This window comes from Mizuhopecten yessoensis, unplaced genomic scaffold (assembly GCF_002113885.1).
Source record: "Mizuhopecten yessoensis strain PY_sf001 unplaced genomic scaffold, ASM211388v2 scaffold10793, whole genome shotgun sequence".
Taxonomy (NCBI): Eukaryota; Metazoa; Mollusca; class Bivalvia; order Pectinida; family Pectinidae; genus Mizuhopecten; species Mizuhopecten yessoensis.
The window spans coordinates 44,366-65,595 of NW_018408724.1; the positions used below are offsets into that span (position 1 = coordinate 44,366).

Here is a 21,230-nt window from a genome sequence, read left to right on the forward strand (position 1 = left end):
GTAATACTAGTACATAGGGTCACAACAATAATACTAGTACATAGGGTGACAGCAGTATCAATGGAACATACATGTAGGGGGACAAAAAAATACTAGCACATTGGGTGACACCAGTAATACTAGTACATAGGGTCACAACAATAATACTGGTACATAGGGTGACAGCAGTATCAATGGAACATACATGTAGGGGGACAAAAAAATACTAGTACGTTGGGTGACACCAGTAATACTAGTGCATAGGGTCACAACAATAATACTGGTACATAGGGTGACAACAGTATCAATGGAACATACATGTAGGGGGACAAAAAAATACTAGTACATTGGGTGGCACGGGTAATACTTGTACATAAATTGACAACAGTTATACTTGCACATACGGTGACAACTGTAATACTAGGACATAGGGTGACAATCGTTAAACCAGTATATAGAGTGACACCAATACTACTAGTACATAGGGTAACAACAGTAATACTAGTACACAAATTGTCAACCGTTAAACTAGTATATAAGGGGGACAACAGTAATACTGGTACATAAGGTAACGACAGTAATACTAGTACATAGGGCGACATCAATTATACTCGTACATATGGTTACAACAGTTATTCTTGAACATAGGGCAACATACAACAGTAATAGTAGCGCATATGTTGACAACAGTAGTACTAGTATATATGGTGACAACAGTAGTACTAGTACATATGGTGACAACAACAGTAATACTAGTACATAGGGTGACAACAGCAGTAATACTAGTCCATATGGTGACAACAGCAATACTAGCGCATATGTTGACAACAGTAGTACTAGTACATAGGGTGACAGCATCAGTAATACTAGTACATAGGGTGACAAAAACAGTAATACTAGTACATAGGGTGACAATGGCAGTAATACTAGTACATAGGGTGACAACAGCAGTATCACTAGTACATAGGGTGATAACAGCAGTAATACTAGTACATAGGGTGACAACATCAGTAATACTAGTATATAGGGTGACAGCAGCAGTAACACTAATACATAGCGTGACAACAGCAGTAATACTAGTACATAGGGTGACAACAGCAGTAATACAAGTACATAGGGTGACAACGGCAGTAATACTAGTACATAGGGTGACAACAGCAGTAATACTAGTGCATAGGGTGACAACAACAGTAATATTAGTACATAGGGTGACAACATCAGTAATACTAGTGCATAGGGTGACAACAACAGTAATACTAGTACATAGTGTGACAACAGCAGTAATACTAGTACATAGGGTGACAGCAGCAGTAATACTAGTACATAGGGTGACAACAGGAGTATCACTAGTACATAGGGGGATAACAGCAGTAATACTAGTACATATGGTGACAACAACAGTAATACTACTATAGGGGGACAACGGCAGTAATACTAGAACATAGGATGACAACGGCAGAAATACTAGTGCATAGGGTGACAACAACAGTAAAACTAGTACATATGGTGACAGCAGCAGTAATACTAGTACGTAGGGTGACAACAGCAGTAATTCTAGTACATAGGGTGACAACGGCAATACTAGCCCATATGTTGACAATAGTAGTACTGGTACATAGGGTGACAACAACAGTAATACTAGGACATACGGTGACAGCAGCAGTAATACTAGTACATAGAGTGACAACGGCAATACTAGCCCATATGTTGTCAACAGTAGTACTGGTACATAGGGTGACAACAACAGGAATACTAGTACATAGGGTGACAACGGCAATACTAGCCCCTATGTTGACAACAGTAGTACTAGTACATAGGGTGACAGCATCAGTAATACTAGTACATATGGTGACAACAGCAGTAATACTCGTACATAGGGTGACAACGGCAATACTAGCCCCTATGTTGACAACAGTAGTACTGGTACATAGGGTGACAACAACAGGAATACTAGTACATAGGGTGACCACAACAGTAATACTATTACATAGGGTGACAATGGCAGTAATACTAGTACATAGGGCGACACTTGTTACACAAGAACATAGGCTGACAACATGTATACTAGTACTGACAACATCAGTAATACTAGAACATATGGTGACAACAACAGTAATACTACTATAGGGTGACAACGGCAGTAATACTAGTACATAGGGAGACAATGGCAGTAATACTAGTACATAGGGAGACAGCAGCAGTAATACTAGTACATATGGTAACAGCAGCAGTAATACTAGTACATAGAGTGACAACGGCAATACTAGCCCCTATGTTGACAACAGTAGTACTGGTACACAGGGTGACAACAACAGTAATATTAGTACATAGGGTGACAACAGCAGTATCACTAGCACATAGGGTGATAACAGCAGTAATACTAGTACATAGGGTGACAACATCAGTACTACTAGTACATAGGGTGACAATATCACTACTAGCGCATATGATGACAACATTATTTCTATTACACAGGGTGACAACAATTATGCTAGTACTGTAAATATGGTTACATCAATAATACTAGAACAAAGGGTGACACCAGTAATACTAGAACATAGCGTAACATTATCGATACAAGCGCGTATGATGACAACAGTTATACTCGTACAGGGTGCCAACAGTTATGCTAATACTGTGCATAGAGTGACAACTGTAATACTAGTACATAGGATGACAGCAGCAATGGTACATACATATACGGTGACAAAAAAACTAGTATATAGGGTGACACGAGTAATACTAGGACATAAGGGGACGCCAGTTATACTTTTATAAACTGCGACATCAGTAACAATAGTACACAGGTTGACAAACGTTAAACTAGCATTAAGGGTGACAACAGTATTAGTGGTACATACGGTGACACCAGTAATATTAGTACATAGGGTAACAATAGTAATAATAGTACATAGGGTAACAATAGTAATATTAGTACATCGGGTAACAGCAGTAATACTATTGCATAGAGTGACAACAGTAATACTAGTACATAGGGCGACACTTGTTACACAAGAACATAGGCTGACAACATGTATACTAGTACATGAAGTGACAACAGTAAAATGTGTACATGGGTCATTAACAGTAATGCTATTACATACAATGAGAACAGTTATACGATTGAATAGGGTGGCAAGAGTATAACTAGTACATATGGTTTTAACAGTTATACCAGTATAAAGAGTGACAACAGTTATATTGGTACATTTTGTGACAAAAGTAAGTAGTGCATATGGAGACAAAATTAATACTGCTACATATGGAGACAGCAGTAATACTAGTACATGTGGTTTTAAGGGTGCTTAGAACAGTTAAACCAGTACACGGGCTGTTTGCAAACTGGGGTTGCAAGGAAACAGTGGTTCTGGCACATATGATGACAATAGAGAATGGTTATATTTCAGTTGAGAAACAGTAAAAATATTAATTTTGTTGCGATTACATGTATGACACCAACAATAATACTAGCGCATATGGTGACACCAGTAATACTAGTACGTAGGGTAACAACAGTAATACTAGTACAAATGGTGACACCAGGAATAATGGTACATAGGGTGAAAACAGTTATGCTGGTGCATAGGGTGACAACAATAATATTATTACATATGATGACAACAGTAATATTAGTACATAGGGCGGCAACAGTAAAACTAGTTCAAAGGGTGACAACAGTTATAATGACACATAGGGTGACAACAGTAATGCTAGTTCAAAGGGTGACAACGGTTATACTGGTGCATAGGGTGACACATGTAATGCTAGTACATGGAGTGACAAAAGTCAAACCAAAACATAGGGTGACATCAGGAATGCTACATCTTAGGATGACTACAGTAACTGATGGTAACAACAGTAATACTGTAATATACGGTATCAACTGTAGTACTAGTACATATGGTGACAACAGTGATACCAGTACATAGGGTGACAATTATTATACTACTACATAAGGTGACAGTAGCAATACTTGTAATGGTGCTTAGAACAGTTTAACCAGTACATGGGTTGTTTGAGGAAACAGTGGTACTGGCACATACGATGACAATAGTTGATGGTTATATTGAAGTTGTGAAACAGTGAAAATATTCATTTTGTTGCGATTACATGTATGACACCAACACTATGAACATAACTGTAACTTAAGAACATAAACAACAACACATGCCAGTCGGTTGGACACCAGCAGCATTGTACCATGTCTGTGCGTTTTTTTGGATAAACAAGTAATTCAAGTAAATTCGACAATAATTATGTTCGAACAGTGGGCGTACTTCATTTAATTTTGTTTTATAGTGGATATGCACACCAATAGTAAACAAACCTGCTATTTTGTTAGATATTGAGAAAGAGAAAATTTGATATGCTTGTTGACTTTGAGTTAAAGCACATTCATCCTACGAAGGAGGCGTGTGTATGCTCTACTCATATTGTATTACCTATACAGCTGTCTGGTATGCCGGTAAAGTTTACGTCTTTTGCAAACCACATATTTGGATCATTGCATGCATCAGGACAAGGTCACCACGGCAGTATGAGGAGTTTTGTGTGCAGTCAGACATGTTGTGATGAGACTACATTTCAACACGGCGTTATATAGACATGTTTGTTTGTGTAATGTGGTATGTTAAGGTCGATATTATCCGTAAGGTTCTTAAAATATGCTACAGATGGACATCAGTCATGTAAACATACATATGATGGAACGCGGACAGGAATCTGAAGACTAGCCTGGCCACCAGTAAGCAGTGCTAACATTAAATACATAAAAAGAAGCCGTATAGGACGCTATAAAATTACTTGAAATAAAAAATCATAATAAACATTTGTGTAATGCAATGAGATTTAACATCCCTATATATGCAATCAAGATTATATCACAACTATAAAATTCTCCATGATGACAAGCGACTCTTTGAAAAAATATCTTTAGCTAGTTTAAATGATACCCCACCACGTGATGTCTAAATAAAAAAATGTGCATATTATATCGGTGTGCTATCTCGGGTACATTGTATCGGAGGAGAGAATTCAAACAGATACAGACAACTTAGAGGTCATTAAAACATAGTCAATGTCTGCCATCATCAAGACTCTGTTGTCATTCCTAGGTTTTAACAAGGTACTACAGAAGTTTCAGAAAATACAATGCAAAATTCTTAAAATCCTTATATGATTTTTGTTTGAAGCTCATTGTATTCGCAAGGCTGCCAATGTACCAAAAGGGAATGCAATTCCCTTCTTATGGAGGTGAAAGCCAGCAATGAGCTTTTGACACAATTATTGTTCTACTAGCTATTCCGCCTGGTTTGTCCTATGTCGACTTCATTAAACCAATTATCGTGAATACAGATGCCTCTTGAGAAGGTTTAGGAGATGTCCTTTACTAAACCATGGCTGAACAGGAAAAAGTAATAGCTAATTCAAGTAGAGGTTTACGCCTCAGTAACAGGAATTATCCAGTGCATAAGTTTTTTTTTTTTTTTTTTTTTTTTAACTCAAATTGGCTATAAGTGATACTTGGAAGTATGTGATCGACCAAACCAGGAGGCTATTTATCTCATTCTGAGTAGAATTGTAAAGAGGCAGAACGACCAGGAGTCGACCTAGAGTTGTTTGTTATACAATTGTATATAATAAGATACTTATTAATTGCATACAGTATCGAATACAAGTGCCATGTATCATAATCCTGTCGCATCTATTTCTGATCTTTGAAAAATAAAAATCAGCAACTGATAACATAGGATGAAACATATTATAGAAAAAAATAAATCAAGCAAATGTTAAATGATACAGAGACGAGTGCTGGATACAATGTACAAAGATTTAACATGACAATATATAAGATATAAAATTCCCTAGCATGCTTACTCAGACTAGACATATACACATCACGTACAAGAATAGCCAGCCACCTGGAGTAAGACACACATCAATCACCTAATCTTGGAAAGGATATGGTATTTATAATGTGTAGTGATACTTGTATGTTAATTGAATAATGTTCATATGACACAACTTTTAAACATGATACCTATCGCAACATATTTAAGATAAAAAAATAATTGGGCTAGCATATGCATGATACATTTACTTTTCTATCACATCAGCATCCCAAAAACATTAATAAATGAAATGCAACATAAATAAGGAGAGGAAAACGTCATAGTCATGTATAAAGTAGCCGGGATGTGTAATATCAATTATTATTACATACACATAACGGATTTCATTCATGTGAGTATAAGTCCTCCTTCTGCAAACGTATATGCAATGCATAGCATGACTAAGGAGTAACAATACCGATGACTGTTAACATTATTTCTCGGGAGGATGTGATGCTTTTACCGTGTTACCGAATGATAATTCAACAAAAGTTTATTTTCAACACCAATATTAATAGCATTTAAAAGCGTCGTCGAAATCACATCAGTTCCAGCCTATGATAAAACATGTAATTTTAGTACACATCATGTTCCATCCTTCAACAATTTAATAATAAAACGACACACTCTCATGGTTACCCGCTCCACCAGAATGTGAACATAAACACCGAGGTTGTTTCAAACATAACCATCGGTAGTTATGTGTTTATTTGCATATCTCTTATCTATATTTGATGAACTCAATGGTGTCCTATTTTCCTTTTAATTCTTCACTAAGTTTTACTTGTTGAATGCGCCTTTATCAACCGAAGGCTGTTTTACATTCTCCGGAATTAGCAGCACTCCCTGCATTGGTTGTGTTGACGTATATCCCTTTGTTCCCTGAGAATATAAAGGGTGATTATGTCACTGTTTAAGGTTTAACATAAAGTTAAACTGTGGGCTGGAGGTGGTTACTGTACATTGTCTGCCCCAAAGACCCTTAAGATAATCAGTAAAAATACGAAATAAATGAATCAATAGGTCGATGGAAAATCAACCAAACACTTACTTCTTAAAATAACAAAAGTTACCCCCCTTCATCATTCCTCAACTGACGTGAACTCCACCGTCGCGGTATTTTGTAATATTATAAGAAATAAAAAATAGAAATAGTTATCTTCCACAATTCATTTTTTTGTTTTCGTATTTGAAAAAAAACGTTACCATTGACTAAACAAAAAAACTAGAAAAAAACGGTATCAAACACATTAAAAGTAATGACAAAGATATAAAAAATCGAAGGGATACATATTAATCGACAATATCCTTATACAACTTCATCGTTAGAAAGAGAGGATCAGCAAAACACTGTCGTCCACGTGTTCATGGTAATGCTTGAACTGAAAAAAGAAGTGCAAATGTTCCATATGACGTAAGACCGCGGTGGCCATGTCAGATTTCTTTTTATCCTAAAGTATCAAAATAAAACCGATACAATGATACATGTTTAGAACTATGATTGCATTAAGTTTTGTTAGAATAAGTCCGATAAAGGTTTATTCGAATATGTCAATTAGAAGCCAAAGTGACCATGCCAGAGGAGTAAAACACTGTTTAAACAAATGTCATATACTTTTCTGATTGGCAATACTTCATTGGCAACTGGTAACCTACTGGTAGCATGTAGGTATTATTGCTCTAACGTCGTTACTTTGACGCAGTTATTCCTGGTTGGTATATGATTATTGATATGAAAATATTTTGTGAGCCTTCACCAACTTGAAACATTAGCCAGCGATGTAATTATCATTTATTTATAAAATAATAATTTGAAGAAGCTATTGATTTGGGTTTATTTAATAGATCATTTGTTATTTTTGATTCACGTAATGACACAACGCATGATATTTTTTTAAACTAATCTCTAATATTAACATGAATATGCAAGTTTGATATCGATTGTGTTTTGAGTTTGGCAGACTTTGTATTGATGTGTTTTGATAAGTGACAATAACTCCCGTTTATCTTGTCTTATTCTTATATGATCCAAGATGTCGGTTGAATGCAGTTTTGGTGGATTGAATTTGTATATGCGAACATAATTATCTATCTATAAGTTAGTTCCTTATATGAGCATTATATAGAGTGACGGTAATGTCAATTACATTTTAAATCTATGACATAGACGATTGTTACAAAAATAATCATTGTTAAGTTTTGTAATAATTTGTTAACGTAATCTATAAAATGGAAGTATATGATTATCATCGATTTAACAAATTTACAAAACCACTTACCGGACGTTCTGCTTTGGCATTCGTCGTAGACGTTTTCAGTAAATCGCCTTCCCAATGACTCATACTGTCTACTAATAGAAATACATGTACTCTTATTTCTACTCACACGAAATTATATAAATATAGAACTGTAATGACTATCTGTATAGGTTATATGCAAGATTGATCTTTTCTCTTCTTTAATCCTTTTTACCTGTTGTATTGAGTCATGTAAATGCACCTTGTGACAGCTTTGATCAATGCTTCATACTGCAGATGATGACATTGCTTTTTTTTCTAAGTGAAGAATACAGTTTGACCTATTTAATCATGTCAAACGTATATCCTTTGAGGTCCATTTTTTCAGCCATAAAGACAAATATGCATATCGTTGGACCATTAAGAATCAATAAATGAAAAAAGTTTAAGATTTGACATGTACTTCTTTGGAAGATAGTGTGAGAAAATTCAAGCATTCAAGGTGACTGTCTTGTGGGATTGTTAATTGCCAAACCCGTCCAAAAAATACTATGTATAAGTGGGAACCTTTTGAAACATGCACGTGAAATTTGACAAAGATCACTCCTGTAGTTCCGAAAAATAGGCTAACAAATTGAATTCTGAAAATTCAAGAAGGCTACCTGTCGGCTATCTTAGTTTTCCGATCATTCCGAATATTATAATCTATGTCCGTGCATTTGAGAAAGATCCAACAAATAACTTCGGCCATCTTTGCTTTTCGATCAGTCCAAATAAGGTATGAGTAAGTAAATGTCCAGTTTAAACTCTCGTGCCAAATTTAAAAAACAATATAGTTGCAATACATTCTGAGAACGAAAACTAACAATAATTGTTCAAAGGTCGGACGAAATGTCTCACAATTGGTACTCACCCGTCGTTGACTGGATTGTTCTGGTAACCTAAAATTCAATTAATGTACAATTGAATAAGTTTATGCGACGTTTAGTTAACATACTTGCTCACTACACAACCACACCGTAAATACCAATCATTATACTATTGATTCTAAAAGTAACTGCAAGATTGCCTATTTGTTGATAAGACACTCTAGAACAAAGCTAGCGGCTTATAATTATAACATCAAGCGGCTAAGATATTTGACGAAGGCAAATCACATTACCGGCAGTACTTGAATTGGCGACTTCAATAACCACAATATATAACCCGTAAAATACAGATAGTATGTGTGTATTGAAATACTTGCATGCTATTTACATGAAATATTCCCTATATATATTTCAAACCAACAAAGTAGCACAGTAATTCTACATGATTTGGGTTCCCAAGTATATTTCTATGTGTTCCAGTCTAAATAAAATCATTCAATTATTTTGGCCCCTGATATTGATGTTTGTCATGAGCATTAGCAAACTTTAGTTTCATTTGTCTTACCGTGATGATGACTTCCGGTTTCAGAGTATACAGACGGCTTCGCGATTGCATTTGTATCAAGTTGTTCATATTGCAATCTACATAGAATACAAATTCATAAATTAAATGATGCAAGCTTTGGTTATTCGATGACGCATTGCTTTTTGTTTAATAAAGACAGCAATTCACTAAGTATGAGACAAAACGTTGAAAACAAGTATGTAATGTATGTTCAAGCAATCTTACCCTTCTTCTTCTCTGTCGGTTTTCGTATCTGTAAATTAGATTGTAAATGCAAATGTCAATCTCATCTTTCACTCTACATTCTTTCTAAAAAACAAAGAAAAAACATTATTTCGGAGCAAAAACTGATAATGAACGCGAAACAAAAATGGACAAACAAATTCAAACATAGATAAATAAAGTGCCACCTTACAGTCAGCTTACCTTGATATTGCAGACATGATATTACAAGATGTTTGGATGAAAGCCGAGATTGTTGATTTAACTAAAGATGCGGATTTTAAGAAGAAATCGCCAAAGGTGTTCAAATGTATGTGTCAAGCAATAGTTGAAACGGCATGGATTGGAAAACACGAAACACAACCCTGCTATTGCAGGTGATTACTTTAATGGCAGGGTGTATTTCCTCCATGGGTTTTCTTCCACCACGAACAAAACTTTGGTCCCCTAGCGGCATCGTAACAGAAACTCTATAGAGCGTATGTCTGTTGTTAAAATGTATACGAAGTTAAATACAAATTATTACTTGGAAAGAAAACTAGACAGTCTTTTTCTTTTTGTTAACAACAAATATTGGCCTGAATACAAATTAACGTGTTTTTTATCGCTATTTGGATCGTATTGTTTTTTTTGTTTTTTTTAAAGTAAAACATTAATCCCAAATTTGTGTAGATTTAGCTACAGATGTATCGTATATCAATATTATAAAAAAATATAATGATGAAAAATATAATGATGTAAAACTGTTTGCTAATTCTCATTGTAAATAATAGGGAAAATTATCAAGATTCCTTTTAAAAATAAGTTCATCTCAAAATATATTTTTTCTGTGACACCAATAATGACACTTACAAATCACTTATATACCAGAAATTGGATAAAAAAAACGGAAAACCATCAGGTTAATTTCGAAGACAGTTCCGATAGAGAAAAAAAAAGATGAATGACGATAAATGTATAAAACTAGTCCTGTTATTTTTTCAATTACACGCAAAAAGCGAATCACTGGTTATTATCATTATGAGTAATTCAACAAGATGGAAAAATAATATACAAAGCAACTCTGACTTGGGTTTGCTATTGCAGTTGAAACCAACAATGGAATATTTCACCCAAATCGACAAAATTCAGGAAAATGTATTTCAATCCAAAGTAAATTTTCCTTAATAACAAGAATAACGCGTAGAACTTTGAGATTATAAATGTATCTCACGTGCTTCATTGACGTTACGACGTTCTGAAAGTTGAACGCTCTGGATTTCTCCCGGATGCGGGTGCCGGCATTTCCTGAAAATTTTATAGTACAATCCATGATTTTGTTTGGAAGGAGAATACTTTTCTTACCCTTATCAAGTAGATGTCGTTCTCAAATATTTTTTGCGAACTTTATCAAGCAGAAAACTGTATTTTATACATTCGGCTGATTTTATATAAGTTTACACATCAAAATAGTTTGCGTGTTATCTTTAAACGTATTTCAAAATAGAGCTATTTTCAGTAATTTGAATAATCAAAGGCTTACTAACTTCATGAACCAAAGAGACGGCATGTGCATGATCGTCCATATATTTGTAAAACATCTGTATTTACTTACAGAAAAGGCAGTCCACCGTTTCCTAAATATTAATAAAAAGAAATATACGAAGATAAAGTAAAAGCAATAAAGGAAAAATAGTTGATCCCGCCAACTTCAAACATCTGGTAATAGTACAATATATCTATTAATATGATATTGTGTTTAAAGCAATGCATGCTGGTTTTGCGATGAAACAAAACGAACAGTTGTTTGAAGAAAAAAAATCTTAGCTTTGTATAACTAGTTTCGTCGTAATACTTCACTGTGTGTTTGTGTGTGTGTGTGTGTGTGGGGGGGGGACTTACGTTTGATAAATATTCCGAGTCCAACTGTACATAGGAGCGTTACTACGGCAACACAAATCAACACAAGTCCTGTTATATACATGCTGTCACTACCGCAGGAAAGTGCTACGTTAGAAAACAAAATCGGCAATTAAATATAAATGATACAATATTTTCTTCATGTGGACAACGCAAATAATATTTAAAAGCCATATTTATGACGTAGCGTATCGCCATCAACCAAGTTAACACAATTGTAAAAAACTAAACGCAATAACTTATCAAGTGGGTTGATAAACACGAAATGGAACTTCTGACTTAATAAACCATTTCAGCAGAATTAGAATAACATTTCTATATGTGAATATGGAGTGAAAACATTTTACCCTGCTGAACTGTACATCCAACAGCATCAAGCGATGTTGTATTTCCGTATTCATTGAATGCTGCAACCTTAAAGTAATACAGTTGTCCTCCCTCAAGATTGTTTATATCTAGACTATACATAACACGTCCGGCTTCCTTTTCAGTAACAGTCACAGGATATGGTTGATTTGATTGTAGAAATTCATCAGTGCTAAAAAAGACTTGGTAATATTGCGCGTGGCCGCCATCCTTCCACGATACTTTGGCAGCATAAGGCTTTGCACAGCCAACGGTTAGTCTTTTTGGGAAACTAGGACTCTCTGGAAATCAACATGAACGGTATGTTTCAATTATTGTCATGAATCACGAATTATCATATTTATTCATGTCAGTGAAAATAACAAGGAGATATACGATGATAAAGGGATGCTATTAATGTGTTTATTGTTTCTCAATAGAGTCAAACATGTCAGTATTTGGGATATGGATATTTCATGCGAAGCTGCATATTTCGGGTCAGAACCGAGGTTTTACTGATGTTCTGACACCACATTCTACATTTGAGGGTTTGGTTTGGTTTGGTTTGTTTGCGTCTAACGTCCTATTAAATAGTTATGGTCATTACACCCGAGTGTGTAGCGTCTATATCCTACAAACTAAATACTGACTGACACTTGCTCAACCACCTCTTAAATGGATTTTGGTAGATTAGGAAAAAGACAAAACAAACGTAACACTAAATATATAATTACTTCTTGATAACGCAGACACAAATTATAACCATATATTGGACATATAGGGGAGGAGGAATTTGAATATCTATATTCATGAATTTACGATTTGTTTTCATTTAAACATTTTAAAACATTCTATGGTCAAATAATCGCAAAGAAATCATGTGTATTTACGTCTTAGTAAACATTATGTCGGGCTAATATAGAGTTTCAAATGTTTACATTATATAGTTGATATGTGATAATAAATGATTATCCCAATTATTGCTAGTATTCGATTGATTATGATAATTAAATATGAATTAAATACTGCGAATTGTTTTTAGTATGTATACTAGCGGCAAAAAGAAACTGCGCATGCGGGGAACTGTTATAGAACATGTATTACCAACTGTATATACATTGAAATTCACACACATGACCGAGTATGACACATACACACTATCCGTGTGTCATTGACAGTGTTTCCCGTGCAGTTTGCTCTCTATAGGCGTTGACCAATTTGCACGTTTTTCTCGTCAAGTCATCAAATTCGACAATGAAAGTTTATTTTTCAACTGTCGGGTCACTGTTGAGACCAGTGAACAGTAAAAACAGCATTATCACGTTTTTATTTGTGATTAATGCTATGCTGAGGAAATGCAATGAAAATGGCCGCCTCCGGATTATTGGTATTCTTCAAGCTGGTATGGGCCAAGTCGTTGTCTCTACACGTGTACATGTCCATCGAAACACAATCCAGGATTTGTGGCGACAACATCAACAGTTTGGCCACGTCTGCGATCGACCTCGTGCGAGACGTCCCCGTGTGACATCACGTCAACAGGACAACCACATTCGGCTCGTCCATTTGAGAAATCGCTTCCAAACGGCAAGTTTGACTGCACGGACAATCCCTGGGTTGCTACCAAAAAGCCCGAGGCCTATACGGAACCGATTGCGTGAACGAGCTATCCGTCCGCGACGTCCTGCAATCCGCCCAGTTCTTCTGCCACGTCATCGTGTAGCACGTCTGGACTGGTGCAGAAGGCGTCTGTGATTTACTCGACGGGATTGGGCAGGCATTTTGTTTACGGACGAGTCGCGAGTCCACCTGGATAGCAGTGACGAACGTTCCAGAGTGTATCGTTGCGTTGGAGAACGTTTCCGTGACGCGTGTGTGGTACAATGACTGTCTTTCGGCGGAGGCAGCGTTATGATTTGGGGCGGCATTACAGCCAACGGGAGAACGCCTCTGAGCTACGTTACCGTCACGAGATCCTCCAGACCCACGTCACTCCATTAGTGCAAGGGCAGCAACGTCACATTACGCCAGGCCACACACAGCTCGTGTCGCTATTGACTTTCTGGCCCAGCAGAACGTTGACGTGTTGCCCTGGCCTGCTGTATTCTACGATCTGTCGCCCATTGAACACGTCTTGGTTGAAATGAAGCGCAGATTACTGGCATTACCTAATCAACTGGTGACGTTGACTGATTTGGCTGCAGCGTTGGTACAGATTCTTGAACCGTCTGATAGGATCCATGCGACGACGTTGCCAGGCTTGCATTCAGGCAAACGGTGGACATAAGAGGTATTAACTTTGTGAACTCAGTATTGACCCCTGTAGTGTTTACGTCACTCCTGAGCGGATCTTATTGATTCCATAACGATGAAAATGGAATGCAACTGTTAATAAATAACAAATAAATTTTCCCTGAAAACGTTGTTGTTCTACGTCATACACATTTACTTTTATAACACATGTTAGGCATGCACAGTTTATTTTTGCCGCTAGTTTACTTTTAAAGGAAATTAATTACAAAATCGAGTAAAAAAAATAAACATTCATGTGATATTTAGAAAGTCCATACACAGTCCAAAGCAGAATAAACATTCATTAACTCCGACTGATAACACCGGTTTTTGATCACATAAAATCGCATCCTTCAGAAATGAATGGTGAAATGCACATTTCATTCGAATAATTCAGGCAACTGGAATTCCTAATTTATCGACGTTTTGGAGCGGTTGCACATGCCTATGTGGGATACAGACACTTTTCGTAGGACTATTTGTGTGTTTATTTCCACAGTATATTCGTTCACTTGTACAGTCTCTCAATTCGTTAATAAACGAATATTAAATCGGCACAGGAGTGTTTCGACTTTCGTGACGACGCGTCGTTGGGATTGAGACGCGCGTCTTGCGTACTTAGGCAAAATCAGTTGCTTACCATAACTGAAACGGTTAAAACACGATGGGATGATTAATGTATCAATCTATTATAGAAACAATTCGGACTGGTGTGCGTAAGAACTGACAACGAACAACGATATCATCATTCTTACATTGAAACGTCGATTGAAAACGAGAAGATGCCCCAATGATTGTTTGTTTCCGGAGGGGTAGTCCATGGTATAAAAACACGTTAAGTTATTGATCAACAACATTTCGAGAACGCAGGTCTGCAATCCTGATTATCTGTCTCCAATAAAACACAAATTTGTCGAAATGGTCAGAAAATATGTCTTTAAAACCAAATTTGAGATGGTGTACTGATTCAGGATTCGAGCAATACTCCGATGTGAAGAATACATTTTCTGATGATTTCAATACATATATGTTTTAAGTACCGGGCGTACGACAGCGGACAAAAGACAATCTCTATATCCGTCTATTTATGACTCATTGTTTGAGCTGGAGATATAAAATGGCAATGGCAACCCATTTCAAAAGTGCCATCAGAAATTCAATGCAAAGCATTTCTGACCGCGATACGTCAATTGTATGATTTGTATGGTTCTGGTACAGTTGGCAAGTTTACACTAACGTAACTATGTGAAGGTTGTAACGAGACAACGAACATTTAGTTAGTTTTGTATAAAAATCATACCTCAAAAGCTGTTACTACATGTAATTTGAGATTTTTAGATAATAACTCGACAGTTCGATTTCATATTCAGACTTTATCACTTTTTTACATAAAAAAACGGATTTTTTTTTTCGACATTTTTTTTTCTTCCATAATAGGTCGCTTAGATAAAACATTGGAAAAAAAATTACAGACCGAAATTGTCTAAAACGTGGTTTCTTGTATCAGAATATTTTGAAGGGATATTTTACAATTAAAGATTGATCAATATCTGACCGTGTTGATGTTTCGAGAAAAAATTGTAATTAATCAACAAATTGTATAATATCTTTTGGATATAAATTAGACCAGAAAAACGTATATGTAACATTCGTGTTTAACATTTAAACAAAACTTTCAAACATGCGATATTACTTAAAGACCATAAAGGAAGTGTTAAAAGCTCACGTTTCTCTTGGACCATAAAGCTGATCATTGTGCTTCCCTGGCTGTTTGTTGCCGTGGCATTATACAATCCAAACCATATTTCTTGTATATCTGTTCGTGTTCCTTCTGACACTGCAGATAAATTCATCATCACGAACTTGTTTTGTACATAAAAGTTGTCGATACCGTTTAAAAGCTCTGTGGCAGGTGTAAGTTTGGAATTTTGGAAGGTCCATGTGAACGATGGTTTCGGGTTAGAGATGAACACAGCAGGGAGAATAAGTTTGGCCGATGTAGATATGCTAATCGCTTGGTTGTAGTCAGTTACTTCATATGGATGCGGTTTACCTAAAAAAGAAATGCTTAAAAAGTATATCGAATATTTTTGGGTTATTAATATATTAGTTACTTAAATATGTATGATTACGTTGTTGCTAACTTAATTTTACTAGTGACGGGAATCCAAACAGACTGCAACAGTACAGCCACAGACATATATTCTTGCTATTAAAAGATCAAAATAAAAGATGTTGTTTTCAATTGACCGATAGCTTAAACAATTTATGGATTTACCATATGTGAAAAACGAATATGCATTATTTAACATAGTATTGTAAGGTTTTGTTTGCATTTATAATGTAATGCGTTTTAATTGCATATTGTTTATCATGTCCCTCGTTAATATCATTGTTACGCTACAACAGCAATTATAATAAAAACATTTTAAACTGCAGCTCTATGAACCTGTTAACGTTAGCCTGTGCTTTCTTGTATTCTGCTTCGAAAGAATAAGCCCGCTGTATCTCACTGATTATAATGCCTGCTGTATCTCACTGAGTCTAATGCCCGCTATATCTTAGTGATTGCAATGACCGCTGTATCTTGGTGATTTTAAAACCTGCTGTATCTCAGTAACTGTAATGTCCGCTGTATCTCACTGAGTCTAATGCCCACTGTATATTAGTGATTGCAATGCCTGCTGTATCTTAGTGATTGCAATGCCCACTGTAGCTTAGTGATTGTAATGCCTGCTGTATCTCAGTGACTGTAATACCCGCTGTTTCTCATTGACTATAATACTCACTGTGTGTCAGTGAATGTATTGCCGGCTGCATGTCATCGACGGTAATGCCCGCTGTATCTCACCGACTGCAATGCCTGCTATATATCAAAGACTGTTATGCCCGCTGTATCTCACTGACTAATGCCCGCTGTATCGTAGTGATTGCAATGCCCACCGCATCTCAGTGACTGTAATGCCCGTTGTATTCCACTGACTTTAATACTTGCTGTATCTCAATGACTACAATAACCGTCGTATATCGTTGACTGTAATTAATGATGTATATTACTAACCCGTTGTATCTCACTGACTACAATGCCCACTGTATCTCACTGACTGTTGTGCCCGTTGTATCTCACTTACTGTAATGCCCGCTGTATCTCACTTATTGTTATGCCTGATGTCTTTTATTGTCCTACCTGTTTTTATCTATTCGGCGGTGTCTCCCTAGAAACCGACTTCACAAGACCTTGGGTGTTGCAATGTCGTTAACCGTTAATTCAAAATGGCCACTGACCGATTGAAACACTATATGCGAGTGAAAAGCTTAGAAGATTAAATAGTCAGTGTTACTGCATATGTTATGATTATTCCGCACATAATTTTAGGAATATAGGATATGTTATGGAAACATAGGGAAACGAATATTAGTATTCAGTCTGTGTCGTTTTACCTACGCGATGACGATTAATTTAATTTCGACAAAAAAACATTGAAAACAAATATGATAAGAGGGAACCTCTGTAGTTGCATATCAAAAGAACACTTACACAAAACGTTGATGTTAATATCCCTGGTAGCCTCCATGTTGGAGACACTATTCCGAGCAGAACAGGTATAGACTCCTGTGTCTAGACAGACAGCGGCAGCCAGGGTGTAGGTGCTATCCAGTACGTCCGGAGTGGTCAGTAGAACTGTGTTGTTAGCTTTAAAATACCACTGGATTGTAGACGGAGGGTAACTTTCTACATAGCATACCAGTGACTTAGATCCGTTCTCAGTTACATCAGCGTCTCCCTGTGTGTAGCTGAGGTTAACTATTTGAGGAGGAACTGAAATAAAATGTTTTAGATATATTTTACATCACTTTATGTAAAATATAAAAAAACAAATAAGATTTAACGACCGACTAAAAAACCTAGCTGTTTTCATCCATCACATGGCTCTTCAGGTTTACTTCAATATATATATAATAAAGGATTAACTGTCCATGTGATGTAGGTAAGTATAGTATAAATAAGATTTAACGACCGACTAAAAACAAGCTGCTTTCACCCTTCACATGGCTCTTCAGGTTTACCTCAATATATATATATAATTACGATTAACTGTCCATGTGATGTAGGTTAGTATAGTATAAATAAGATTTAACGACCGACTAAAAACAGACTGATTTCACCCTTCACATGGCTCTTCAGGTTTACCTCAATATATATATAATTACGATTAACTGTCCATGTGATGTAGGTAAGTATAGTCAAAATTAGATTTAACGACCGACTAAAAACAAGCTGCTTTCACACTTAACATGGAATTTAAAAACTAAAATCAGATTGTTTTTTAGTCGGTAGTTAGATCTATGTTCTGTATATATATATACTACGCATGTAGTTAAACTCATTTCGTTATACGTACACTGACAGTAGTTCCTGAGAATCACAGACGGAAAGCAAATATTTGCGACAAAACAATAGAGTAGGAATATTTTTGACTCCTATCAGCTATAACAACTGTAGGCAAACAATGTTTTTTGGTTTTTGTTTCGTTTTTATCAAGTTCTCCGTTGATTCATATGTCATGACCTAATTGATATTTAATATTATGATATGTAGGAGTCAGTCGGAGTTCATACCACAGGAGAAATTCGCGATTCATCAGTTTGATACCGTCAATAATTATACCTAATTTCTAAAAGACTTTTATTGAATAAAGAGGGAGTTTTTAATGGGCATGGCACTTTTTTGTAACTGTAATGGTCCTTAATTTCTTTTAGTTTCTCTTAACAACTGCCCCTAATGTTACATACTATTTTTACCAGTTATGCAAATAAATTTAACGTTAGTGTTTAAGAAACGCGCTATTTTTGCTGTGAGAGACTCGTGAAGGAGAGTTGGGCATGATCAAACAGTGTCTAGTTGTGTTACGGCGGACGACAGTACAGGAAGCAAAACTGAAAAAGCAAAAAGTGTATTGCGGTAAGTTATATCATTATATAAATGACAAATGCATCAGATTATATATGTTTGTTTAGCCATGAAATTGCAGCAGAATGGTGTAAACGCCCACCCAACGTTAGTACAATACTTACACCTGACGATCAGGTTCCATGTATTTGTTCCCTGACTGACACTGTTAGTAGCTGTACATGTGTATTGTCCTGCATTCCCCCTTATGGCTGTTGACACAGATAGTGGGTTTATATAGGTTGTGCCTGCTTTCGACCAGATGTAGGTACATGGTGGTTCACAGTCAGCAGAACAGACGATATCTGGCACAGTCTGGTTCTCAACTCTATCTAACACATCTTGTCTTGGCTGGAATGATATACTGTCACCTGGTCCATCTAGATAATACACATATTGTACACTTAACTTTTTGTACCTATTGCACGTTATAGTAAACAACCATCCGATTTTTTGTATGCAAAGAAACAAGAACAAATACCAACTACAGAATGTAACACATCTTGTCTTGGCTGGAATGATATACTGTCACCTGGTCCATCTAGATAATACACATATTGTACACTTCACTTTTTGTACCTATTGCACTTTATAGTAAACAACCATCCGATTTTTTGTATGCAAAGAAACAAGAACAAATACCAACTACAGAATGTCTATACCTTATATGTTGCACGTCACCAACTACAATTAATCGGAAGTCTTCCCAGAGCAGGTATTTACATCCATACATGTAGCGACAAAAACTATCCTTATCCCCGTAATAGAACCATCACACAATTTAAAACAAGTAAATGGCAAAACTACCGAAAAACGACAAGATACAGCAAATAATATAGGACAGCCCTTGGCTATATTCATGTGTATAATACGTTGTCCCTCCGAATGCATATCATCGGCGGCGCTACCACCGTATAGAAGCATTCGGAAGATACATCAACAGTTTGCATGAAGAACCGGTCTTCTCGTGATTAAAATAGTTTGTATTATTCTATTGTCACATATTCCAATATATTTGTTTTGCATTTTATATACAATCAGTAAACTTACATTTGGCAAACAAAACAGAAAAGTCATCAAAATTGAAATATACAGAAAAATGTGAAACAAATAAATCCAATACAATATTTAATCAACTTAACCCTTTAAAAGACTATTTGCTATTTCAATCTTCACGTATACATGTACTTGTATTCCTGTGTCCAATTGCATCAGCCAAGTTCAAAACGTTGCAGAACATTCCAGGCAGGAAGACACATACAGGGTGCCAGAAGATAGCATGGAATACCTATCACCATCCTTCTATATTCTTCTATATTAACTTAATATTAGTGAAAAATGTGTGAAAGCCTGTAAGCCCTCCCATGTCGAGATATCACTGTAAGGGGGCTGAATACAGGGCCCCTCAACCCTGGCATTATCTTTTCCTTCTCTTCTGAGGAAATAATAAAAAAAACGGGACAGTCATGCCACCTTTTCTTAATACGTACAGTTTACAGTAACACTGACGTCACTAGATGTCCGACTTCCGTATCCATTACTGGCGGTACACATATACACGCCCGTCTGACCACGTTGTATGTTGGTGAGCTGGAGATCTGACCCTGTTTTGTGGGACTGTCCATCCTTTGCCCAGCTGTAGGTACAAACTGGGTTACAGTCAGACGAACACGTGACGGTAGGGATGGCATGTCCCTCTATAGGAGTGTAGGATGTAGTGGACGGGGTCAAACGCACAGTTGAAGGACCATCTGTAATCATCGACAAAGAAATAAACATAACATAACAATTAAAAGCTTCGGTTTTTTCGATCTATGGATTCACAGCCTGCACCAATAGGTAGATATAACTACTATTCTTATAATTGATATGTGAATGCAACATTGACCATTGAGGATAGTGGTTTTCTCATCTGAAATCACGAGTATGCATACATCAGAAGTACAAATACGTTGAAATACATAAACATTAAAGTCCATT

General features: G+C 36.2%; 1 protein-coding gene across 2 annotated transcripts in view; it reads right to left on the bottom strand.

The window, feature by feature from the left end:
* Positions 1-5,841: 5,841 nt before the first annotated feature.
* The window catches only part of LOC110462418 (hemicentin-1-like), a 31,518-nt gene continuing 16,129 nt past the window's right edge, over positions 5,842-21,230 (bottom strand). The window contains exons 5-17 of one of the 2 annotated variants that reach the window (XM_021516365.1): positions 20,741-21,001; positions 19,376-19,630; positions 17,838-18,119; positions 16,026-16,352; positions 12,010-12,309; positions 11,645-11,749; positions 11,358-11,379; positions 10,977-11,050; positions 9,767-9,794; positions 9,542-9,618; positions 9,021-9,048; positions 8,150-8,217; positions 5,842-6,752 (exon numbers count right to left, since the gene is read on the bottom strand). In XM_021516365.1, the coding sequence (XP_021372040.1) occupies positions 6,673-6,752; positions 8,150-8,217; positions 9,021-9,048; positions 9,542-9,618; positions 9,767-9,794; positions 10,977-11,050; positions 11,358-11,379; positions 11,645-11,749; positions 12,010-12,309; positions 16,026-16,352; positions 17,838-18,119; positions 19,376-19,630; positions 20,741-21,001 (1,907 nt within the window). In that variant the 3' untranslated portion in view covers positions 5,842-6,672. Of the gene's footprint in view, positions 6,753-8,149; positions 8,221-9,020; positions 9,049-9,541; positions 9,619-9,766; positions 9,795-10,976; positions 11,051-11,357; positions 11,380-11,644; positions 11,750-12,009; positions 12,310-16,025; positions 16,353-17,837; positions 18,120-19,375; positions 19,631-20,740; positions 21,002-21,230 lie in introns of both variants that reach the window. The other variant, XM_021516364.1, reaches the window with a different exon arrangement.